Source organism: Bubalus kerabau, chromosome 10 (genome assembly GCF_029407905.1).
Source record: "Bubalus kerabau isolate K-KA32 ecotype Philippines breed swamp buffalo chromosome 10, PCC_UOA_SB_1v2, whole genome shotgun sequence".
Classification (NCBI taxonomy): domain Eukaryota; kingdom Metazoa; phylum Chordata; class Mammalia; order Artiodactyla; family Bovidae; genus Bubalus; species Bubalus kerabau.
This window is the reverse complement of record NC_073633.1, coordinates 95,832,737-95,855,661: the sequence shown is the minus strand read 5'-3', so window position 1 is coordinate 95,855,661 and position 22,925 is coordinate 95,832,737. Positions and strand designations below refer to the sequence as shown.

The window sequence follows — 22,925 nt, the reverse complement described above, 5'->3', positions numbered from 1 at the left end:
CACCTGCTAGATATTTCATCAAGAAAACTATCCTTCTTTTTTCACGCAGTCCTTAGCCAATAACAACTTCTGAAAACTTTATTTTGTCTGAGCCCCGGGAAAACCTATGAGGTCATCTTTTTCGGTGCCCATTTTAAAGAAGAGAAAGGAGAGACTCAAAGCAGTGGAGCGACTTGCTGAAACCCAAGTAGCTCACTGGATACGGACAGAAATGAGACTCAAATCCAAGTCTTCCAACCACAAATTAAGCACATTTTTCTACTACGGCATTCTGCCTTTCAACACCATGCGTGGAATCAAAGTCAACAGATTTAGATCAAAATATCTTGGGAATAGCAAAGATCTGAGAAAACACACACGACTTGCATGCAGGTGCTGCCTCTGGTTCAGCTTACATAAGCAGTCACTTCGTCAAAACCCCCCACCACTCCCTTCTCCCACCTTCTCCTCCAACTCTGCCTGGATGGAACAGCTAAGCTGGGAGCTGCAGAGAGGGTCCCCAGCAGGCCCTCTCCACAGAAGGGGCTAATGATCTGGAAAAGCTCCTAAGCCTAGAAAACCCGAAGAGGCCTTTTTCACTAAGAACAAATAGCAGCTAAAGGAAAAACAGAGCCAGCCTGCAGTGCGCAGCACTCTGTGGGAAGTGAAATTGCATCTGGTGGATACTTTTGTTGTTTCCCTGTTCTTTTTCTCTTGACTTCTGTTACCAGTCTTGAACGCCAACACTCCTCTGGACTCCTCTGCAGATTCCCCCACATGCCGTGCCTGAACCAATCCAGTTCTACCACTGGCCAAATCCAAATCCAGAGATGAACATAAGCTAACAGCCACCTAACTTCACTGAGGACCAACCCAGAGGTTGATGGTTTACTGCGAGTATCTCACACACAGACAGCCAAGTGAAACATCCGAGCCAGCAATTTATAGATGCAATAGATGTGAGCAACAGACCATTTATCATAATTCAGCTCTGCTCCCATTTTTTCTCCAGGAGTCTCTTCAAGTGCTATAAATTATGGAAAAACAATACTATACAAGCCAAACTTAATAAATATCTGATTTCCCAAACTTGACAATGAGAGAATACCATCAGTCTTTTTTTTTTTTTTTTGGCAGGGGTGTTGGAAAGAGAACACTATGCCCTTATGAAAAGGGGGTTGATGTGAACAATAACCCTTTCTCTACTTCTTCGTTTTATGTAAGTGTCTACATTGTAAGTCAGGAAGGAAACAGTCGGGGAAGGTTATAGATTCTTGTCAAACAAAACAGGTGCCCTGACACATAAATTTTCACTGTTCCTGAAAGGCTCATAATTAAAAAATGAATCCAAGAGGATTTACTGTAAATTACACACAGAGAGAAGAAAATTAATAGGATGCCTTTTTTACACCCTGCATTAACTACATAAAGAGAAGCTGATTGTTGCCCAATTCTCCCCATCCTTCTATTTTGAAGGTGGTGAAAGGAGACTGTCAAGAGTTTCATGATAGCAATGGCAAGCACCTCATGGTAATCCTTTCTCCGGTCATATTCAGTTTTGTCCCTATTGTATAAAGAAGGTGAATTCAACATGACACAGCTCCATACACACAGGGTCAATTGGCAGATGTCATTCACAATGGATAGCTTCTCTCCAAATACTGAGATTAATTTCTCAACAATAGATTTCAATGGAGGGAACTTATATTTGAAGTAATGATTTGTAAAAATCCCTCTGCCCTAAGAGACCCTTCCTTCATAGAATTTGATTTCATGAGCGCACACTTCAGCAAAGACTTTTTTGCCTTTGTTAAGATACATCTCATCTATGATTTCACTAATATCATGATTAATAATTGACACAGAAAACAGTACATCACAGACACGTGAACCAAAAACGAAGAATTGCAAGCTAATTTGAAGCAAACAGTCTAAATTATTTTGATCTGTTGGCCTTCTCTGATTTTTTTTTAATGATCTAATTCTTATCTTGTTCAACAAGCCTATTTAATTACCATGAGACCCAGGTGAGTGGGAAGATGTTTGGTTTAAAAGAAATCAGCCCAACAGGAAGATTCCCTGTTCTTTCGGCAAGAACAACAGATAACGTTAGCAAAGTGTAAAATAGGGAAAAGTGTGCGTACAGTGCCTCCCCAGGCCTGTGTGGGTGTCCCTTTCTTTGTACCAATTCTTTTTACCCAGGGCACCAAAGCCTTCATTCTCACCAAGCTCTCTCCATGAATCCTTGCCACTCCCCTAAATGTCCCCAAATTAGTCATGCTGATTTATTTCTCCTTGCTCTTATGAGTTTGAGTAAACTCCAGGAGTTGGTGATGGACAAGGAGGCCTGGTGTGCTGCAGTCCATGAGGTCGCAAAGAGTGGGACAAGACTGAGCAACTGAACTGACTAAAACTTGCTCTCAAACCCTGTCAGAGTGGTTGACTTTAACCTGGTGGGGGAAGGAACTTACAAAGACTGACTAAACCAGTCAATGACTCAAGGGCCTCCAGAAGAATATGAGCTGAAAAAGATACCTGCTTCCCCAAAGGGTTTTTTAGGTGTGGTGACTTTAGGATAGCAAAGGAAGAGATATGGGAGACTTCAAGCGTGTTAAGAAGGACCCTGAAGCCTAGAGGAAGTAGGATAAATGGGCAGCCCACTTCAATCCTAACAGCCCCGCTTCCACACAGGTGGCAGACAAGGCTGGTGGAAGCCCACGCTTCCACTTGCTTTATTTGCCTTCTATTCTCCCAAATCTTCCCAATGCAAAGCTTGCACGAAGAGAGTAGGACTCAGAGCTGGCATGCAGGATGACGTTCTCTGCATTCCTGCTCTGGGGTCTTGACAACAGGCAAGTCTTGTTTTAGAGAGTGGTTGCTCATCCTGGGGTCAGACTCCCCAGTGTTCTTGGGAGAAAATTTTCTCTTCCCTCAGGTAGGTTAAGTTGGGGGTAAAAAGGGCTTCTTCCAAATACCCTGTTACCACTGCTCAAAAAGTCAGGATTTCCTAGGAACTGCCTTTCACAGCAGTTTACGAAACACAAATTCTCAATCTCTCCGTTCATGTCTCTCTTTCTGTCTCTTGCATGTGTATGTAGGTGCACACACATGCTAATTTCAAAGTTTATACTTTTTTTCTGAGCAATATATTAGCTTGACAACCACTCAGGAGTAGCAGCAAGGCACTTCTGGTTGTTTCCACAATTAACACCCACACTCGAAGAATGCAGCTCTGCCCACAGATGACCCTGGCCAGAGCCCATCTCTGGGCAAATGTGTCCTCTCTTGCTCACGCCCACTTGATTGTGCTTTTCCTTGCCCCTGGGATTCACCCTGCCTTCACATCCTCTTCACACCTGTCATTGCTTTCACTGGTTCTCTTCTCCAAGGGGCACTGCAAGGCAGAATGAAATCCATTGCTTCCTTTCCAACCCTTTCCGCTCTTAGTAATGGCCCTTACATTCCTTTCTTTCTGAGTAATTTTCTCTAGTACAAGGAAACAGACTGTGTTTAATAAACAAATCCATGTTTGACAGATAGTGAAAACCACATAGAATTATCTAGTAGGCATCTGTGGCTTCATTTTCCTGATGCAGCTATGTCAGTGTCCAAAGCAAGAGGCTGGATTTTGTCAAGTTCTTTGACCTTCTCTCCACTATAGCAAGCAACCTTCCCTTTCCTCTGCCTACTATGACATCAGATTTTAATCACATGTTCTTTATATCTCTCTGAGGACGTTTGCCCAGTCTAGGGCAGTGGTCACCAACGTACAATCTGCAGCCTGTTCTTATAGGCACATTTTTATTGGAATACCATCACATACACTTTCTGTCTCTGGCAGACACCAGAGATATTGCACCAGTGAAAAAAAGATGATTTGAAATGACTACACCAATGAAGGGGTCCCATGCTCCAGAAGGCCAGAGATATGTCAGGTCCATTCCAGAATGGTGTGGCTTCTTCACATCATAGGGTCTCTTTTTCTTTTCTTGAAAAATGCCAGATGGCATTTCCTAACCCAACCTCTGAAGGACAATCTGTTGGAATTTCCCAGAATGTTTAAGCAACGAGAACATCATGGGAATAAGTTCACAATGCCCAAGGGAGCTCTACACATTCTGATGTAAAATTTCTTGTATGTTTGCTTTTAAAAAAGAGTCAAAATGGAATGCTTTGGTTCTCCCTAGAAGTTCCCAGGATCCTCATATCCGTTTTATAAAAACGCTGCCAATTCCAAGTAAACTACCAGAAAATAAGAAAATGTTTCTCCTGAAAGTGGAACTGCTTTACAAAACACAAATGGGAAGAAATGGATAAACTGGTAGCACATTATTGGACTCGAAAAGGATGCCCATGGCTGTGCCAAATCATATTTTTCTTAGTAAGTCACACTGAATAAAAAAAAGAAGATAAATCACTGTGAAAATGCAAGTGAACTGGTAATAATAGCCCAGTTATAGCTGCCATGAAATAGTCATTAAGTTATATGCAGCATAAATCTCACAGTTTTGTAAATTATGGTGGTTCTTAGAGGCCAAATAAAGATAAACTGTACTAACTATGGCTGTGTTTCTCTGTGCTCCTTAGTGTGGCTTTTTAAAAGGCTTGAGCTCAGGCTCAGAGTACCATATGGTCTCTGAAGCATCTGAGGAAGTGCTAAAGGTTCACGGCTCTCTTCAAGACCCCTCTTCTGCATTTTGGAGCCGATTGTTTCTAACCAGTGCTTCTCTGCCTTTCTGAGCAGAGTTTTGGTTTGTTCTGGCTCACCCTGAGATCAGATAGGCTTCCAGCTCAACCTTTTCCTTCCAGCTGCTTTTCTTTCCAAGGGCTGCTGAAAGAGCAGGTGCTGGAGAGGGGCAGTTTCCAGGGCTGAGCTTGCTGTATGGTTCCAGCCAACCTCCACCACCCCAGAGCCCAGCAATGAAATCTCACCCCACGTGCCTCAGTAGACATGCACGTTAGCAAAACTCACATTCAAAGATTACCAAGAAACGTCTCTCTTCCTCCTTTTTGGAGGTTGGTGATAATCCCCAGTTGCCTTTTCTTCTTAACTGCTTTATCCCCCCTGCTATTTAAACTGAATTCTTATTGCTCCAAATTAAATCCATTCTTTCTAGCCTTGTCATTGCTAACTAATGAGAGCAATTCCTCTCTTTGCTCTTGGTGGCTGCACTTTGGGTACTTATGGATGAGAATCATATCCTTCTCTAGCCTACTTTCCTAACTGCAGACTCACAGGTGATAAAATGGGTTAATTGTTGCTATAAAAATATTTTCTATCCTCATAACGAAGTAATTTTTCCCTCCAAATCATTTTAATTTCTTTGAATTGCACTGTGTTCTTAATGATCTGCAGTGAGTGAGGGTGCAGTCTTATTGGGTTTACATATACAAGCAAAACATCGGATATATACGATGCACGCATACACCAACTCCTGGCCATTGCATTGCTTCTGTTTGCCCCACCCACTGTTGCCCCAGTTTTTACCATCTGTTCTTCACATCTCGACAAGAAAGCCTGCGGGCTTGGGCAGAGATTGCCCAAGCACAGCCTGCAGTCTGTTTTTATAAATATATTTTTATTGCAATATAATCACGCACGTTTCTTTAATGATGGATTGGCTGTGGCTGCTTTCACATTAACAATGGCAGAGTTGAGTAGCTATGTCAGAGACTGCATGACCCAAAAAGCCCCACATATTCTATTTGGCCCTTCACGGAGCAGTCCCCAACCTTTTTGGCACCAGGGACCAGTTCTGTGGAAGACAATTTCTCCATGGAGTGGGGTGGGGGTGGTTTCAGGGTGATTCAAAGGCACTACATTCGTTGTGCACTTTATTTCTGACCTAATACTGCTGCTAATCTGCGGGAGGTACCAGTCCCTGGCGTGGAGGTTGGAGACCCCTTCTTTGGAGAAAACCTTGGCAGACTGCCAAATGTAGGAGATCACTGACACTCAAGATGGCCTTGCCACTTGCACCAGGTTGATGAACTGTACCTGGTCAGTCTCTTATTCCACCTAAGTGGAATAAGGGTTAGGGTTAATGAAGTCACTCAGTCATGTCCGACTCTTTGCGACCCCATGGACTGTGGCCCACAAGGCTTCTCCGTCCATTGAATTTACCAGGCAAGAGGACTGCAGTGGGTTGCAATTTCCTTCTCCAATTTGCACCTAAGTGGTCTGCTAAATGTCTCACGGCCAAGCCACACAGTAGGGGAGGGAGTCTGGACAGGACGCGTTTTATATTTTCTATTCCCGAGGCACCCACTGGGCATCACGTTCACATCCAAGGGGGGAAAATGAGGCTTAACACACAGCACCCCTTAGGTGTGGCTCCAGCACAGAGGCAAGGATATAAACGCGTGCTCCGGTGTCGCGTCAGCCTAGAATGTTCCACGGCAGTTATCTGGCTCACTCACACAGAACAGCAGGAAGACAAGAGAATCCGAGCCCCAGCCCGGTACTCACGATGTGAAGCTGCAGGAAGTCGCCGAGGCCCGGGGCGCTGTCGATGCGCACCAGGATGCCGTCCTTCACGGTCGTGCTGAAGCCCACGGCCAGGCGGTCGGAGCGTGTGCTGGGCCTGTCGTTGGCCGGCCAGGTGTAGAGGATGAGGCCTCCGCTCTTCCCGAAGATGTACGTGGCGCCAGCTGCGAAAGCAAGGAGAGAGGGAGCGTGAGGACCCTGCAGGGCTCCTCGCAGCTGCGGTTACGCTGCCGAGACTCTGCACAGGGAGCCGTGGGGCACGACGGCCTTCACGTGCCTGGATGTGGAGACCAAGAGGGATGCAGTGCAGGGGCTCAGAAGACGCCGTCACCCCAAATTAAAGAGGCAGGCGAAATGAGTTATCAGAAAGCAGGTGCTAGAGAGAGACGGTCCTCGCGTCTCCAGGTCCTGCTGAACAAGGGCAGAGGTCGGATAGCACGCCATGTCTGAGAGCTCTCCTACCTCGGGAGAGCTATTTCATCTTCCATCTCAGACAGGACAGCACAAGAAAGGAACCTTCAGCCACCCTCTCAGAAAAGAAAGCCTGAGAAAACCGAGTTACGTGACAACGCGTTTGTCTATTTTACTCTTATGTTGCCATATAAAAAGGTGATAAATATTAATTGCCTTTAAAAAATTAAACTCTATATTTTTCCCCCTGCTGTGACAGAATACCAGTAAACCAGATGTTTCTGACTCCTTTCCAAACTAAATTTCGAAAAGAAGATACAGGAGACACGGAAAAAAAAAAAATCAGTTGAATGAATTTTGATCATGACAAGCAGCATTCAGTATGACTAGTGGAATCAGTGGTGTTTTTAATGTTTACTTGTGTTTTAGCTTTTATAATTTATAAACCCAAGGGTCAGTAAGACTATATTAATTTAAAAATAGGAAAAAAGAGGAAGAAAAATAGGGAAAATACTTACATCTCATACATTTCAAAGGCCTACTTTTAAAAACAAAGTTTTAAAATCTGAATTTGGGAAAAAGTATGCAGATTTGGTAGCCAAAACAGCTATATCATTGTAGTTTTCACGGCTATATGTATGTTACCCATAGTGAGTAATTCCATATGTCATTCCTCTCAAAGTTCAGAGGACATTTGGCACCAGATTTTCTTGTGAGTTTCCCACTGATCATAGTCCAATCCTTGAAACTGTTTTACAGCAACATGAGACAAGCATTCCTATATCTCTCGAATTTTCTAAAAATCCCCAGCATGGGTCTACATTTAGTTGACACAGAATATTGGGTTGAATTATGTTGTTTGAAGAAGAAATGAGTTATGCAGCCTGTTCAGAAATAACAGAGTAAGCTGCTATGAGGCTAGAGTTAGGAGTATATGTCATATCTTATCCCTTTCTAAAGCTTTAAGCCACATTGTATTCTGAGGCATAAAGAATTTAATTTGTCCTCTTTGAAAGGTCACTATTCTAGTTGTTCCAGTATGCTCAGTTTGTGTATTACATGTAGCATAACATTATTTTCCTTTTATGAATTTCTCAATTCTTAGGGGATGGGGGTCTGAAAAAGCCCTCCACATTCATCTGGAGATTTGAGGATTTTGGTATGGAAAGTTTATGTTTAATTCTACACGCACAACAATGTTTGCTTCTTATTATCCACAAACGCCCTCAAAGCCTCTTAAAATTAGAAATGTGGATATAATGATTTACCCTTAATATCTCTCCATCTGTGAAACACTTAAATAATTTCCTTTCTGTAGATGATTACAAATATCACCACCATTCCCTTTATTCTTTATTTGGAAAACTGAAGGTTACTCAGTAATTATTGTATAGAATCACCAAAAATGCAAATTAGCCTGTGACATTTTTGTGACCATTTATAAAATCTTACCCTATTCAGTCCTAAATATATAGTGGATTCTGCTACAGGAATAAATGCATAGTCTATCAGGAAATAAGTTTGTCACTACAAAAAGAAGAAGTAAAAAACTGATAACAGCAGCAACATATACACAGTACATTACAATCTACAAAAGATTTTTCAAATTCATTAGCTGGATCTTCACAACAATAGTCCTATGGAATAGTTCATTGATTAACATTGTTCGGAATTATAGACCCAAAGATCAGACTTAAATAATTGACACCCTCTTTAAGTCTACACTTGGACCCTACCACCTCCCAAATCCTAGCTTTACCAAATACCAATCATAGCTAATATCATTCTATAATAAACTATACCAAGGATATAAAGTTCACTGCACTTCATTTTTCCACATCTTCTCATTAGAATGAAGCAGAATAAAAAAAGAAAAAAAGCCATAGTACACAAATCTTAACATTTTTTCAAAAGTTAGTCTGGCTTTCTGACTATACATATAACTTTAGAAACTTTCTACACTGCTTATATTTTCAACCACTGTCCTATTCAGTAATTCTCAATATATAGAATACAAAGAGGAAGAGTATTTTAAAAGATAAAAACACAACTTCTTATATATAGTGGCTAGAAGGTCACCATGACTATACTTTTTAAAATAAAGAATGACATTATATGATGACAATATTAGGATAAGTAGATATAATGTATTATTTCAGTTATTTTTATTGCTTCTGTTGTTCTGAATTTAGGATGTCACTATGTTAGATAATTCTAACTTTATAGGTGAAAAGGGCATAAAAGGTACAAAGTCCTTGGGTGCATGCGTGCATGCTCAGTTGTGTCCAGTTCTGTGTGACCCTATGAACTGTCCATAAATATCCATACAGTCCATAAATATCAATAACCTCAGATATGGAGATGACACCACCCTTATGGTAGAAAACAAATAGGAACTAAAGAGCCTCTTGATGAAAGTCAAAGAGGAGAGTGAAAAAGCTGGCTTAAAACTCAACATTCAAAACACTAAGATCATGGCATCCAGTCCCATCGCTTAATGGCAAATAGATGGAGAAACAATGGAAACAGTGACAGACTTTATTCTTTTGGGCTCCAAAATCACTGCAAATGGTGACTACAGCCATGAAATTAAAAGATCCTTGCTCCTTGGAAGGAAAGCTATGACCAACCTAGACAGCATATTAAAAAGCAGAGACTTTCCCAACAAAGATCCATGTAGTCAAAGCTATGGTTTTTCCAGTAGTCAGGTATGGATGTGACAGCTGGACCATAAAGAACGTTGAGCACCGAAGAACTGATGCTTTTGCACTGTGGTGTTGGAGAAGACTCTTGAGAGTCCCTTGGACTGCAAGGAGATCAAACCAGTCAATCCTAAAGGAAATCAACCCTGAATATTCATTGGGAATACTGATGTTGAAGTTGAAGCTCCGATACTTTGGCCACCTGATTTGAAGAACTGACTCATTTGAAAAGACCCTGATGCTGGGAAAGATTGAAGGCTGGAGGAGAAGGGGATGATGGAGGTTGAGATGGTTGGATGGCATCACCAACTCAATGGACATGAGTTTGAGCAAGCTCCGGGAGTTGGTGATGGACAGGGAAGCCTGGTGTGCTGCAGTCCATGGGGTCGCAAAGAGTTGGACACAACTGAGTGACTGAACTGACTGACTGAGGCTCCACTGTCCATAGGGTTTTTCAGTCAAGAATACTGGAGTGGGCTGACATTTTCTCCTCCAGGAGACCTTCCCAACCCAGAGATCAAACCCATGTCTCCTGTGTCTCTTACATTGGCAGACAGATTCATTACCACTGAGTCATTGATCCTTAACATATGGCTTATTTTACTATGTAGAAATAAATATTAAAATGTATTTTTGTACTGAATTTGCTGGTAAGGGTGACTAAAAACCCTGGATGCTCCCATGGTCCAATGTTGGCTTTAAAGGAAGTTAAATAATAGCTACAATCCTCTACTCTGGTAACCTATTATTATTATCATTTTTTCTTCTTTAGTTAGCTTTGTTATCTTGCATGGTTTTTAAGGCAAATAGATGCTTTCTGGTCATTTTCATATAAAATACCTTAGAGTCCCGGGGGCGATATAGAATTATTTTGTTTTACATTTTCAAATTAAAAAGTTCATTTTTTAATTTTTTAATGTGGATTACAGATCACATTACAAAAACTTTTGGGGAACATCCCAGGAACTATAAGAGGCCTCCTTAATCCATTAAAGATTTTCACTTCTAAGCCATGCATTCCACATCACGTGCCTTCCACCCCAAGAAGGAGTCTAGCATTTCTGATTGCTGGTTTCTCACTGTGCTCAGTATGCTTATGCTAAGATCATACTACAGTTATCAACAATCAGTTCAGTTCAGTTCAGTTCAGTCTCTCAGTCGTGTCTGACTCTTTGCAACCCCATGAATTGCAGCATGCCAGGCCTCCCTGTCCATCACCAACTCCCAGAGTTCATTCAGACTCAACATCCATCAAGTCGGTAATGCCATCCAGCCATCTCATCCTCTGTCGTCCCCTTCTCCTCCTGCCCCCAATTCCTCCCAGCATCAGAGTCTTTTCCAGTGAGTCAACTCTTTGCATAAGGTGGCCAAAGTATTGGAGTTTCAGCTTTAGCATCATTCCTTCCAAAGAAATCCCAGGGCTGCAGGACCATGTAAATTCTCTGCTTGCTAACAGAAGTGATTAATTCAACTGAGGGGGAAAAAAATGCTGTGGTAGCATTTTGGCCATTTAACATTGAAGAATTTACAAGCTGGCAAGCAGCTGAAGTTGCTTTACTGAGTTCCAACCAACACACTGTTTCAGTAATGGACTCTCCATTCTGTGACCATTAGCCATGATTAGGTACAGACACTACCTCTTCAAATAGTCAACAAGCATTACATGTTACTTAACCCCCAACTTCTTTCTTCTGAAAAGTATCCACAATGGGTCTGGCTCATAGTTTTCATAACTGGCTAGCTCTTTATTGGGATGGAGCTGATGGTGATTTTGGCAGCTACATATCCATACAGCATATTACTCATTTAGGGGATTATCAACAGGAATAGGATCAAGGTCTGATTTAAGACTGACACTAGAAATAATAATATATACATACCAAGAAAATCCCATGGGCAGAGGAGCCTGGTGGGCTACAGTCCATGGGGTCACAAGAGTTGGACCCAACTTAGTGACTAAACCACCACACACATGTGTATACATTTGTATGTATGTGTGTGTAGGTATGTGTACAAAGAAGGGAGGTTTTAGTTAGAAAATACAATAGACTATCTGGAATTTATTATATTTCCCCATCAAGATACAGGGACTCCAGAAAATCATTTATATATTATATCAGTTATATATTTATGTTTAAAAACAACGAATTCACTGTTTCTGAAATAATTTTCAATTGGTGTTAAAATGGAACAAGTTTGGAAGCATCTCCAAAGGGAGAGAACTGAGAGAGTTGCATTTAAAGAGAACTTACAAGGAACTATACTCTATATTTAATAATAACTTACGTGGGAAAAGAATTTGAAAAAGTACATACACACACACATACTCACATATATGGGGCTTCCCCAGTGGCTCAATAGTAAAGAATCCACCTGCAATGCAGGAGACCTGGGTTTGATCCCTGGATTGGGAAGATCCCCTGAAGAAGGGCATGGCAACCCACTACAGTATTCTTGCCTGGGTAAATTCCATGGACAGAGGACCCTGAGGGCTATAGTTCATAGAGTTGCAAAGAGTTAGACATGACTGAAGCAACCGAGTTTGAGCATATACAGATATATGTAACTGAGTCACTTTGCTGTACAACTGAAATTAAGGCAACATTGTAAATCAACTATGCTTCAATCAACATAAATTAAAATTAAAAAGAGAACTAGATAATTTACTGGTGGAAAAGTGAAGCAGGTAGAATAATAAATTAAATAATAATATAATTCTTAGCATGGAAACCGCCTGGTGGGTAGACTAGGATAAGAAACGAGATGTCAGTCTCCTTGCCTGGGACTCTGAACGCTGCCTGAGAACTCAGTCTAAAATAGAATGGCACTGAGGTATGTCTACCTTCCTTTATTATATCAGGTTCCTATTCCTTATTTCTATTTCATTACTCTTTCATCAACCTTATTCACATTTGTATTCTTTATTGTGAATTGGTAAATCCTTTTGGAAATAGGCTATCAGTGACACAAAATATATTATGCCAGTAGATGTTGTTATTGCTATTAACTTAAAATTACCTTTAATTCATATCAATTATCACACAGATAATAAAACTAAAATGGAAAGGCATTGAAAATGACAAATATCTCTTCGAGGCAATGAAGATTCAAGGATCTCATAATGACTGATGACCTGCAAAGCAAAGTTTCTCAGTTTCTTTTACATATTTAGTTTTTCCCCGGTTCCCCTTATGTACACTCCTGGCTCTTTAGGGGGTGTTCATAATAATAGGGCCTTATAATTCCATAATTTCAAATCGTGTTCAAATTGCTTTCTTTGGGAGTATCTTATTTGATGCCTCTTTCTCCAGTACCCACTGAAGTGCTAACCGTAAATATTTTTATTACTGCTTTAATAGAAGGGTAAACAAAGGCTCAAAGAGATTAAATGACTTGATGTGGTGTCACATGTTGGGACTGAGACAGAGCCAGATCCTCCCTATCTTGATTCTGCCCTCGTCTCCCCACCACAGGCCATCTTGCTCACCCAGGGGACGTAACGTCTGTAAAGAAATTCCTGGAGGCCAAGAGCTGCAGGAGGAGAAGGGGAGGGTAAATAACAGATGAAAAAAGTATGAAAAACAAAATCTCGGCATTACAGAAGGAGCCACAAGGGAATACAAGGTAAGGGATATAGATTTTAGAAATAGCCCTGCAATGTATTTATTTCATAGATGGTTTATTATATCTATTTTGTGTACTCTGAAATTTTTGAAATAAACACCTAAATCGATGGTGAAGTCACCTTAAATAAAGCAAACCTGAAGGAACTGAACATTAAGAGAGAAATTTCATCTGTTTTAAAGAACATACTTCATCTTTGGCAAAGAAATGATCAGATTTACTGCTCAGCTAACTTGAGAAGCTGACAATACCGCCTGAGTCAAGTATACCATCAGGGAGATCCAAGCCCCATTTTGCTCGGCCACGCAAGGGCCCTCTCCATATGGGGCTATTTATTTCTCTTTTTTAAAGAATGAGTAAAACCAATGTGCATGGAGCTAGAGAACACAGAGGCAACATTTCAGAGCATATCCCTCAATTAGAGATAAAGTATACTCTGTTCTCATGGGAAATAGATGGGGAAACAGTGGAAACAGTGTCAGACTTTATTTTTGGGGGCTCCAAAATCACTGCAGATGGTGACTGCAGCCATGAAATTAAAAGACGCTTACTCCTTGGAAGGAAAGTTATGACCAACCTACATAGCATATTCAAAAGCAGAGACATTACCTTGCCAACAAAGGTTCGTCTAGTCAAGGCTATGGTTTTTCCTGTGGTCATGTATGGATGTGAGAGTTGGACTGTGAAGAAGGTTGAGCGCCGAAGAATGGATGCTTTTGAACTGTGGTGTTGGAGAAGACTCTTGAGAGTCCCTTGGACTGCAAGGAGATCCAACCAGTCCATTCTGAAGGAGATCAGCCCTGGGATTTCTTTGGAAGGAATGATGCTAAAGCTGAAACTCCAGTACTTTGGCCACCTCATGCAAAGAGTTGACTCATTGGAAAAGACTCTGATGCTGGGAGGAATTGGGGGCAGGAGGAGAAGGGGACGCCAGAGAATGAGATGGCTGGATGGCATCACTGACGCGATGGACATGAGTCTGGGTGAACTCCGGGAGTTGGTGATGGACAGGGAGGCCTGGCGTGCTGCGATTCATGGGGTCGCAAAGAGTCGGATACGACTGAGCAACTGATCTGATCTGATCTGATCCTCTGCTCTATACGTTGAAATTGATCTAAAACTAAAGCTTCCAGGGATGCACTTACATTTCCTTTTGCTTAAAAGTATTTCCATTAGCTCATTGTTCTTTCTTGGGGGCAATTCTTTCTTTCACAAGCCTTTGGTAGTGCTTTACGATGCTATTTATGATGCTCATGTTAACCTTAATATTAATAATTATACTCACTATAGGGAGGAATCATTTCTCACGCATTACAGTCTGTAGTACAAGAGTTCGGATTCCTGTACTTTTCCCTTTAGGAACCGCTGCTATATTAGTTTGTTAGGGCCGCCCTGACAGTGGACGTGGCCTTGCCCCTCACTGTGCCGTCCTGTGGTCTGCGCGCTTTACTCAAGTGTCCTGCTTTCTTCTTTATAAGGATACCCGCCCACCCTAATGACCTCAGTTTAACTGAATTACCTCTTTAGAGACTTTGCCTCCAATTACAGTTAAATTCTGAGGGGTTATGACTGGGGGTTATGACTTAAATATATAACTTTTGAGGGGACATAAGTCAGTCCCTAAGGGTCACTATTCCAGTTTTAAAGATGAGACACGCTATATAAAGAATGATGTTAAAAAAAAAAAAAAAAAACTTGCCCCAAATCTAAAGAAATCAGGAATTTAATCCAGATCTATCCAACTTAACGAATATATCTCCCTTAAGTTTACCTATGTAACTGCATGGGGATAGAGATAATGAGAGAGAGAAGAAAGACAATGTTTGCTAACATGTAGCAAAAAATAAACAGTAAGCAAGACAGAAACTCAATTCCCACACAACGGAAATGGCAGTAGAGGGCTGACTGTTCTGATCATTTTATCTGAGTTACATAACAATGGTAATATGAAGTTGTTCTCTATCAAGCATATAAAAAGGTCAGACAATAACCTACTCCTGATGAATTACACACCATGCTCATAAAACTCTAAATTATGAAGGGTGGACTCTATAATGAGCCTTATTTCAGAAATTAACTACAGCCAACTTAATTTAACTTTATAACCAAGCTAGTATCTCATATAGCAAAACAAAATAAGTACTAGGAAATTGCACAGCATTTAGGTTTAAGAAAATAAATATTGTTTTATTGCTAAACAAAAAGAAAATCCAGAATCCTCTGTACCATGAGCTCCTGAAGGACAGGGTTGTTTAATTTTTCTATCAACACTGAATGCTCAGGAAATAAATGATGCTGAGTTAATCAATAAAACTTGGCTCACCTATACTTTCCTATCTTCACACTGTCATTCAGGCATCTGCCCATGAATCCATCTCAGCTTTTTGTCACTTCATCTCAGTGTAGAAATATTTTATAAATACTCATCAATTAGGGTTCACAACATCCCCTACGATGGAATTGCTTCCAATTTATAAAAGAAATCTAACTGTGAAGACATTTGAATGATTTTTCTTTGGTGAATTTTTGGCAGGCTCTGATAGGGAAATCACGCCCACTTTTAGTCATTCTGCTTTACGTTACCCTTCAATTCCTAAAGTACACTGAAAACTGTTTTTAGTACATATATTTCATATATATACTTATATATGTATATATATGGAAATACTTCTTAGATTTAACAAGAGTACACCCTAAAAAAGCAAAGTAACATATCTAAGAACAGCAATGTTATCATTTTATTTTATACAGCATTAACTAAGTACAAAGATTTTATATACATTTGTCCTTAGGCAAAATATAAATGAATGAAAAGAAAAATAAAAATGATCATTTTATAATAACTCATCAGCCTTTTCCATAGCAGTTTTTTGGAAACTCATTCCTTCTGACGACATCTCATGGGATGTAGTTAGAATAAAAGGGGAGTTCGGAGTGCATTTATCTGCCTCCTTTTCCTTCTTTTGTTCCACAGCTTTGAATGTTCTCTAATAAGAACAGGCAAGGGATTCGAAGTACTGAATATTCTGTGAGAAAGAAATACAGATGACGAGTAATTGTTTGTTTCCAGTGCTTTGATTTAAATTCTTGATTATGTACTTTGTACTTTCAAGGGGTCAGGGACTATAAACAGATGACTTCAGGGTATTTATAGTTCTAATTCATAAAACATTGTTTTCTCAAAAAAGTTGGCTAATGTTTTTAAAAGTAATGACTGAAGTGTCCATGAGATATATCTCTTAATCACAGAACTGATGTCAGAGTTAGGCAAAAGAAAGAAATTTCGGTTATTAAAATCCCTTCTCTATATCTATCATGATCACTTAAGATCATGTATCTATCATGATCACTTAAGATTGTGCCTAGGTGCCTAATGATTAAGAAAGTGATAATACCATCCCTGCCCACATATGGTAACCATCTAAAAGTGAAAGGATTCACCAACATTATTGTACCTGTAGGAAACTTTCATTTTTCTTTATGCCTAGCACATCTTCCTCATTTATCTTAAAAATTAAGCCCTTCCATGTGGACATAACTATTTTCTCCCATACCAATCATATGATTTGAATGGTAAGTGTCAAGCCCTTAACAGGTTCTGCTTTTTAGATATAGCTGATTAGCTAAGGTATGGTAAATTAACACGAATTAGACCAATCAGAGAATATCACTGCATTTTTTTTTTGGAACCTGGATCCAGAGGAGCACTCTTCAGTCCCTCCTTGATGATAAAGTTATGCCATAAGAAGCACACAGCTACCATGGCCCCATTTCCTACAATGGGAAAGAGGTTGTGAGAAAAGAAACACTGGCTCAGAAAGTGAAGGCAATTGTTGAGTTGGGAATTAGACAAAGAAAGAAAGTCTTATTGTTTGAGCACTTGATTTTGATGGTCCACATTGTGAAGCTGTGCCTTGGTATTTCTTATATGAAACTCTCAGCTGCTAGCTTCTTGAGTCTAAGCGAGTTCAAACTTGGTGGCTCAGTTGCTAAAGAATCTGCCTGAAATGCAGTAGACCTCCTGTAATGTAGAAGACCCGGGTTCAATCCCTAGGTTGGGAATATCCCGTGCAGAAGGAAATGGCAACCCACTCCAATATTCTTGCCTGGGAAATCCCATGGACAGAGAAGCCTGGCAGGTTACAGCCTTTGGGGTCAAAAAGAGTCAGATAGGACTTAGCAACTGAACCAAAAACAACAGTTCAAATTTTGCTTCTTTTACAACTAGAAAAGTCCTGGATAGTAAAGAACTTTTGGTAACTATCTCAGTGCCAGGAACATGTAGGGGCACAATAAAAGACTTATAAATGAATTGGCAAAGAACGGTCAAGATGAGAAGCTGATACATTACCAAGGAATCTAAATATCATCTATCAAAGGAGCCCATTCAGTAACTCACATACATTTTAAGTTGGAACACTTGTAAAACTGATCATATTCTTGTTGACAAAGAAATCCTTAATGATTTCCATAATTAGGTTGTATAACTCAAAACCTCCAATGAATAGAATATTAATAAAAGAGACTGCTTTATATCAAGTCCTATAAGCTACAAATAAAGCTTTACTCAGAAGAAAATGTCTTAGATAATAATAAAGGAAATGAACAGAAATTAACTGAACTTTTAACTTAAGGCACTATTACAAAACCAAATAAAACTAATAGCTCAGATGTGATGATTAATAAAAGTTGAAATTTGCCCAATGTATTTTGAAAATAACAGTTAAAAAGCCCAAAGCTTGCACTTAAAAATGTCAGAGAAAGTATATAAGCCCCTGAAACACCAGAAATAAGAAAAACTCAAAGAAAAAAAAGATAGAATAGCATAAATTATAAAGGGAATATAATCATAGCTCTATAAAATGTTAAAATTATAAAAGACCATTTTGAACAACTTTAGAGAAAGATTTGAAAACCACAAGAAATTAATCATTTCTAGGAAAAATAATTTTCCAAAGAGTTCTAAGAAAAATTAGAAACACTCAATACACTAAATGACCACAGAAACCTTTGGAAACATGATTCCAGTCCTACTATTTAAAAGGTGCAGGTCTAGATGGTTTTATAGGTAAGTTTTATCTAACTTTCAAAGAAAAGTTAATCCCCAAATTACTGAAATGATACCGGATCACAAGCAAAGTTAAATATCTCCCTCAATCGATTTACAAACATAACAAAATCTTAATATTGACATCTGCTAAATACACAGCATAAAAACAGAACAAAACATTTTAGATTAATTTCACATATGAATATTGATTAAAGTTTTTTCTGAATAAACTTCAATGGTGAATTGAGAATAATATACCATTCAAAGAATATGAGAAATAATGTACTTCAACAAAAAGATATCTATCAGCAAAATTCATTACATCATATTAAAGTAGAATTATAATCTTATCCCTGATTTTCAAACAGGCTTGAAAAACTTCAGGAGTCATTTCTTCAAAAAGTCTAATTAAAATAGGGATTGCAAAAGGTATTCTAAATATTATAGAGATGATGGCTTAAACTCCAATACTTTGGCCACGTGATGCGAAGAACTGCCTCATTGGAAATAACCCTGATACTGAGAAAGACTGAAGGCAGGAGGAGAAGGGGACGACAGAGGATGAGCTGGTTGGATGGCATCACTGACGTGATGAACATGAGTTTGAGTATGCTCTGGGAGTTTGTGATGAACAGGGAAGCCTGGTGTGCTGCAGTCCATGGGATTGCAAAGAGATGGACACGACTGAGCGACTGAACTGAAACTAATGGAAAACAGACTGTAACATCATACTAAATAGTAAAATTACATAGTTTTCTCCATTAAAATCAGGAAGATAGTGATGTTTAGTATCACAACAAAAATGTATACGTTCTCACTAAATAAAGTTGTAAAATATCAGGAAATAATGCAATGATTTTTAAAAGATATGATTTAATATATTCCAAATACTGCTTAGAAGATATCGAACCAGTCAATGATACTGAAGCTGAAACTCCAATACTTTGGCCACTTAATGCAAAGAGCTGACTCAGTGGAGAAGACCCTGATGCTGGGAAAGATTGAAAGCAGGAGGAGAAGGGGATGACAGAGGATGAGATGATTGGATGGCATCACCAACTCAATGGGCATGAGTCTGAGCAAAGTCTGGGAGATGGTGAAAGACAGGGAAGTCTGGTGTGCTGCAATCCATGGGGTCACAAAGAGTCAGACATGACTGACTGAACAACAAAAATAATACTTCTAAAAACTTAAAAATTATGAGATCAATTGATAAGTTTATCCAACACAAATAAATACATAAATATCAATAGCTTGCCACCCTTGCACAGATGATTAAATTATTTTTGACAAGGGTGCAAAGATAACTCAAAGAGAAATGACAATCTTTTATTAAATGATGCTGGGAAAACTAAATATCCAAATGCAAAAAAAGAAGTGGGTATTTACTTTATACCATATACAAAAGTTAATTCAAATCGAATCAAAGACCTAACAGTAAGAGCTAAAACTCTAAAATTCCTAAAATAAAACACTAAGGGAAAAACCCACAACCTTGAATTTAGAAAGGAGTTTTTGGGTAGAACACCAAAAGAACAGGCAACAAAAGAAAAAAAAAAAAATAGGTAAGTTAACTTCAAAATTTTAAATTTTAAAGGACACTATCAACAGATTGAAAAGGTAACCCACAAAATGGGAGTAAATATTTGCAAAACATACATCTGATATGGGATTAATATCCAAAATGTATAAAGCGTTCCTACAACTCAACAACAAATAGCCCAGTTAAAATATGGGCAAAGGGCTTGAAGAGCGGTTCCCTCTGCTCTCACTAGCCTGTTTTCCAGACCTATCTCTGCTGTCCTCAGCTCTTTAGCCCATATCCCCTGCCAAAGAGAAGATCCTCTTTCTGTTTCCAAACTACCCTGTGCTCTTCCACAGTTTTACTTGTGGCCTCCAAGTAGAATGGCCTTTCCCCCGTTTAAAATCAGACAAACAGTTCTGCAGCCCAAGACTCAGTTCAAGACTTTTTCTTCTTCGACATATTCTCATTTTATTTGATAGTATTTTTTCCAGTTTTATTGAGATACAGTTGACATACAATATTATATTAATTTCAGGTGTACAACTTGATGATCTCACTAATGCATGGAATCTGAAATAAAACAGAAAACAGATACACTCAAGGTAAATACTTTAGCCTGTCTACTAACATACTGGCTTGTTGACTAAGGTGTTTACCTTATCCAGTTTTCTCTTTTTTAGTAACAGAAATACTTCAAGAATTATACCTACAATAAAATACTTTCCACTGAACATTTGGTTTTCATTTTCTGAAACACTTTTACTTAGTGAATATGTTAAAGTCACTCTCACACAGAATTTTTTTTTTTAAGAAAGGTTTTAGATCTTTAATTTTCTTTAATCAAATTTCTTTAGTCTCTAAGAACTGTAGTGTTTAGAAAGTCTGAAGTGATTGTTTTGGTCAGTGGGGAAGCATGCTCTAATGTGTGACTGAGGAAAATAACTGCTGCTGCGTGGAAGATGGAAAGAGACAAAAGCGTGTGCACGAGGATCTAGGAGGCACCTCCACCTGCAGGACGCAGAGACGCCACGTGCAGGACCCAGAGATGCAGCGTGGGGGAGAAGCAAGAGGCATGCTGAAGACACGAAGAACAGAGGACGTGGTGAGCCACGTGGCACTGGGGGAAGAAAGGAAGGCATGGGGGCTGATTCAGAGTTTTCAAATTTTGGCAAATGAAATTATAGGAAAAAAAAAGAAAAGGAAGCACAATTTTAGCACATTAAAGTGGTAAGCTTAATTTGGGGGTGACTGAGTCTTTAGTATTGGTTTAATGGCTCTGTTGGAACTCCACTCCTATAAAGGATCAGTGCCTTAATTTTAAGCCCCAAGTGAGACTATCCTATTGTGTCATCATAAAATGCACCCAGACACTGTTTAACGATCTCCTAAGTACATATGGGGAAACAGTGTCAGACTTTATTTTTGGGGGCTCCAAAATCACTGCAGATGGTGATTGCAGCCATGAAATTAAAAGATGCTTACTCCTTGGAAGGAAAGTTATGACCAACCTAGATAGCATATTGAAAACCAGAGACATTACTTTGCCAACAAATGTCCATCTAGTCAAGGCTATGGTTTTTCCAGTGGTCATGTATAGATGTGAGAGTTGGACTATAAAGAAAGCTGAGCACAGAAGAATTGATGCTTTTGAACTTGTGGTATTGGAGAAGACTCTTGAGAGTCCCTCGGACTGCAAGGAGATCCAACCAGTCCATCCTAAAGGAGATCAATCCTGGGTGTTCATTGGAAGAAATGATGCTAAAGCTGAAACTCCAATACTTTGGCCACCTGATGCGAAGAGCTGACTCATTGGAAAAGACCCTGATGCTGGGAGGGATTGGGGGCAGGAGGAGAAGGAGATGACAGAGGATGAGATGGCTGGATGCATCACCGACTCGATGGACATGAGTTTGGGTAAACTTCTGGAATTGGTGATGGACAGGGAGGCCTGGCGTGCTGCGATTCATGGGGTCGCAAAGAGTCAGATATGACTAAGTGACTGAACTGAAGTACATATTATTTGGCATTTGGAAGGCCTGAAAGATTATGCAAATTGATTTGATAAATGATACCACTGAACATGGACTTCCCTTGTAGATCAGTTGGTAAAGATCTGCCTGCAATACAGGAGACACTGGTTTAATTCCTGGGTTGGGAAGATTCCCTGGAGAAGGAAATAGCAGCGCACTCCAATATTCTTGCCTGGGGAATCCCATGGACAGAGGAGCCTGTTGGGCTATAGTCCATGGGGTCACAAGAGTCGTTCACAACTTAGCCACTAAACCACCTTTAAACCACCACCTTGAACATATGACTATTTGCCCTTCTCTTTGGTTTCCATCTATAGGAAAACATAGTTTGCATACAGTTGTAATCATAGTGCTTACATAATTTGCATCTTTTTTCTATTATAATATGTGAACTGCTGTCTATATTACTATGCTTTTCAGTTAAATGGTTGCATAATATTCCAGGAGGTGATGGGCTATAACTTAGCATTCCTTTCCTGTTGAGCTTTTAGGCTTTTAATTTATCTGTTGATGTAACTGGGCAGGGGACCACATATTTTGATATAATAATTGACTCTGCTTCTCCAAGTATATAAGCTCCTAACCTTTAATATACTTTATCCTCTTCAAAGCCTCAACTTAGACTTCTGTTTTTCTCCCTTCATTACTTTTAGCAAGACAATTGCCCTTTGCAACTATTCTATGGCTCTCATTTCCCCTGCCAAATTAAATACATTTTAAACATTTTCTCCCTTTAAGTCTCTCTTTAACATCTCCCCATTCTTCAGAAGTGTGCCTATTCCCCAGGTCCTCATGATAAAAACAATGTTTGCCTATATTCTTTGCTCTGGATCTCATGGGAGGTGGCTTCATTATTTCTACTTTAAAAATTTGCCCTTTAGTCATCATGCCCTGGAGTGAAGCACCTTCCACACCTGTTCTGGCCTTAAGCTTTTATTCACAAAGCCAGGCATCAAGTCTATAGAAACTAATTTCCCAGGCCCTCTTCTTAGTTCTAATATGATAACTTTAGCATTGATTCAACAGTGCAGATATGACATTCTGCAAATAAACAGCAGTCACTTCCATCAAAGCTTGAAGATTTGTTATGATGGATATATTCAGACATACCAGTCTC

General features: G+C 39.6%; 1 protein-coding gene across 1 annotated transcript in view; it reads right to left on the bottom strand.

Annotated features, from left to right (window-relative positions):
• Positions 1-22,925, bottom strand: part of LOC129622140 (neurexin-3-beta) — a 612,931-nt gene that overhangs the window by 413,476 nt on the left and 176,530 nt on the right. The window contains exon 2 of the mRNA XM_055539030.1: positions 6,449-6,682. Within this exon, the coding sequence (XP_055395005.1) occupies positions 6,449-6,682 (234 nt within the window). The remainder of the gene's footprint in view (positions 1-6,448; positions 6,683-22,925) is intronic.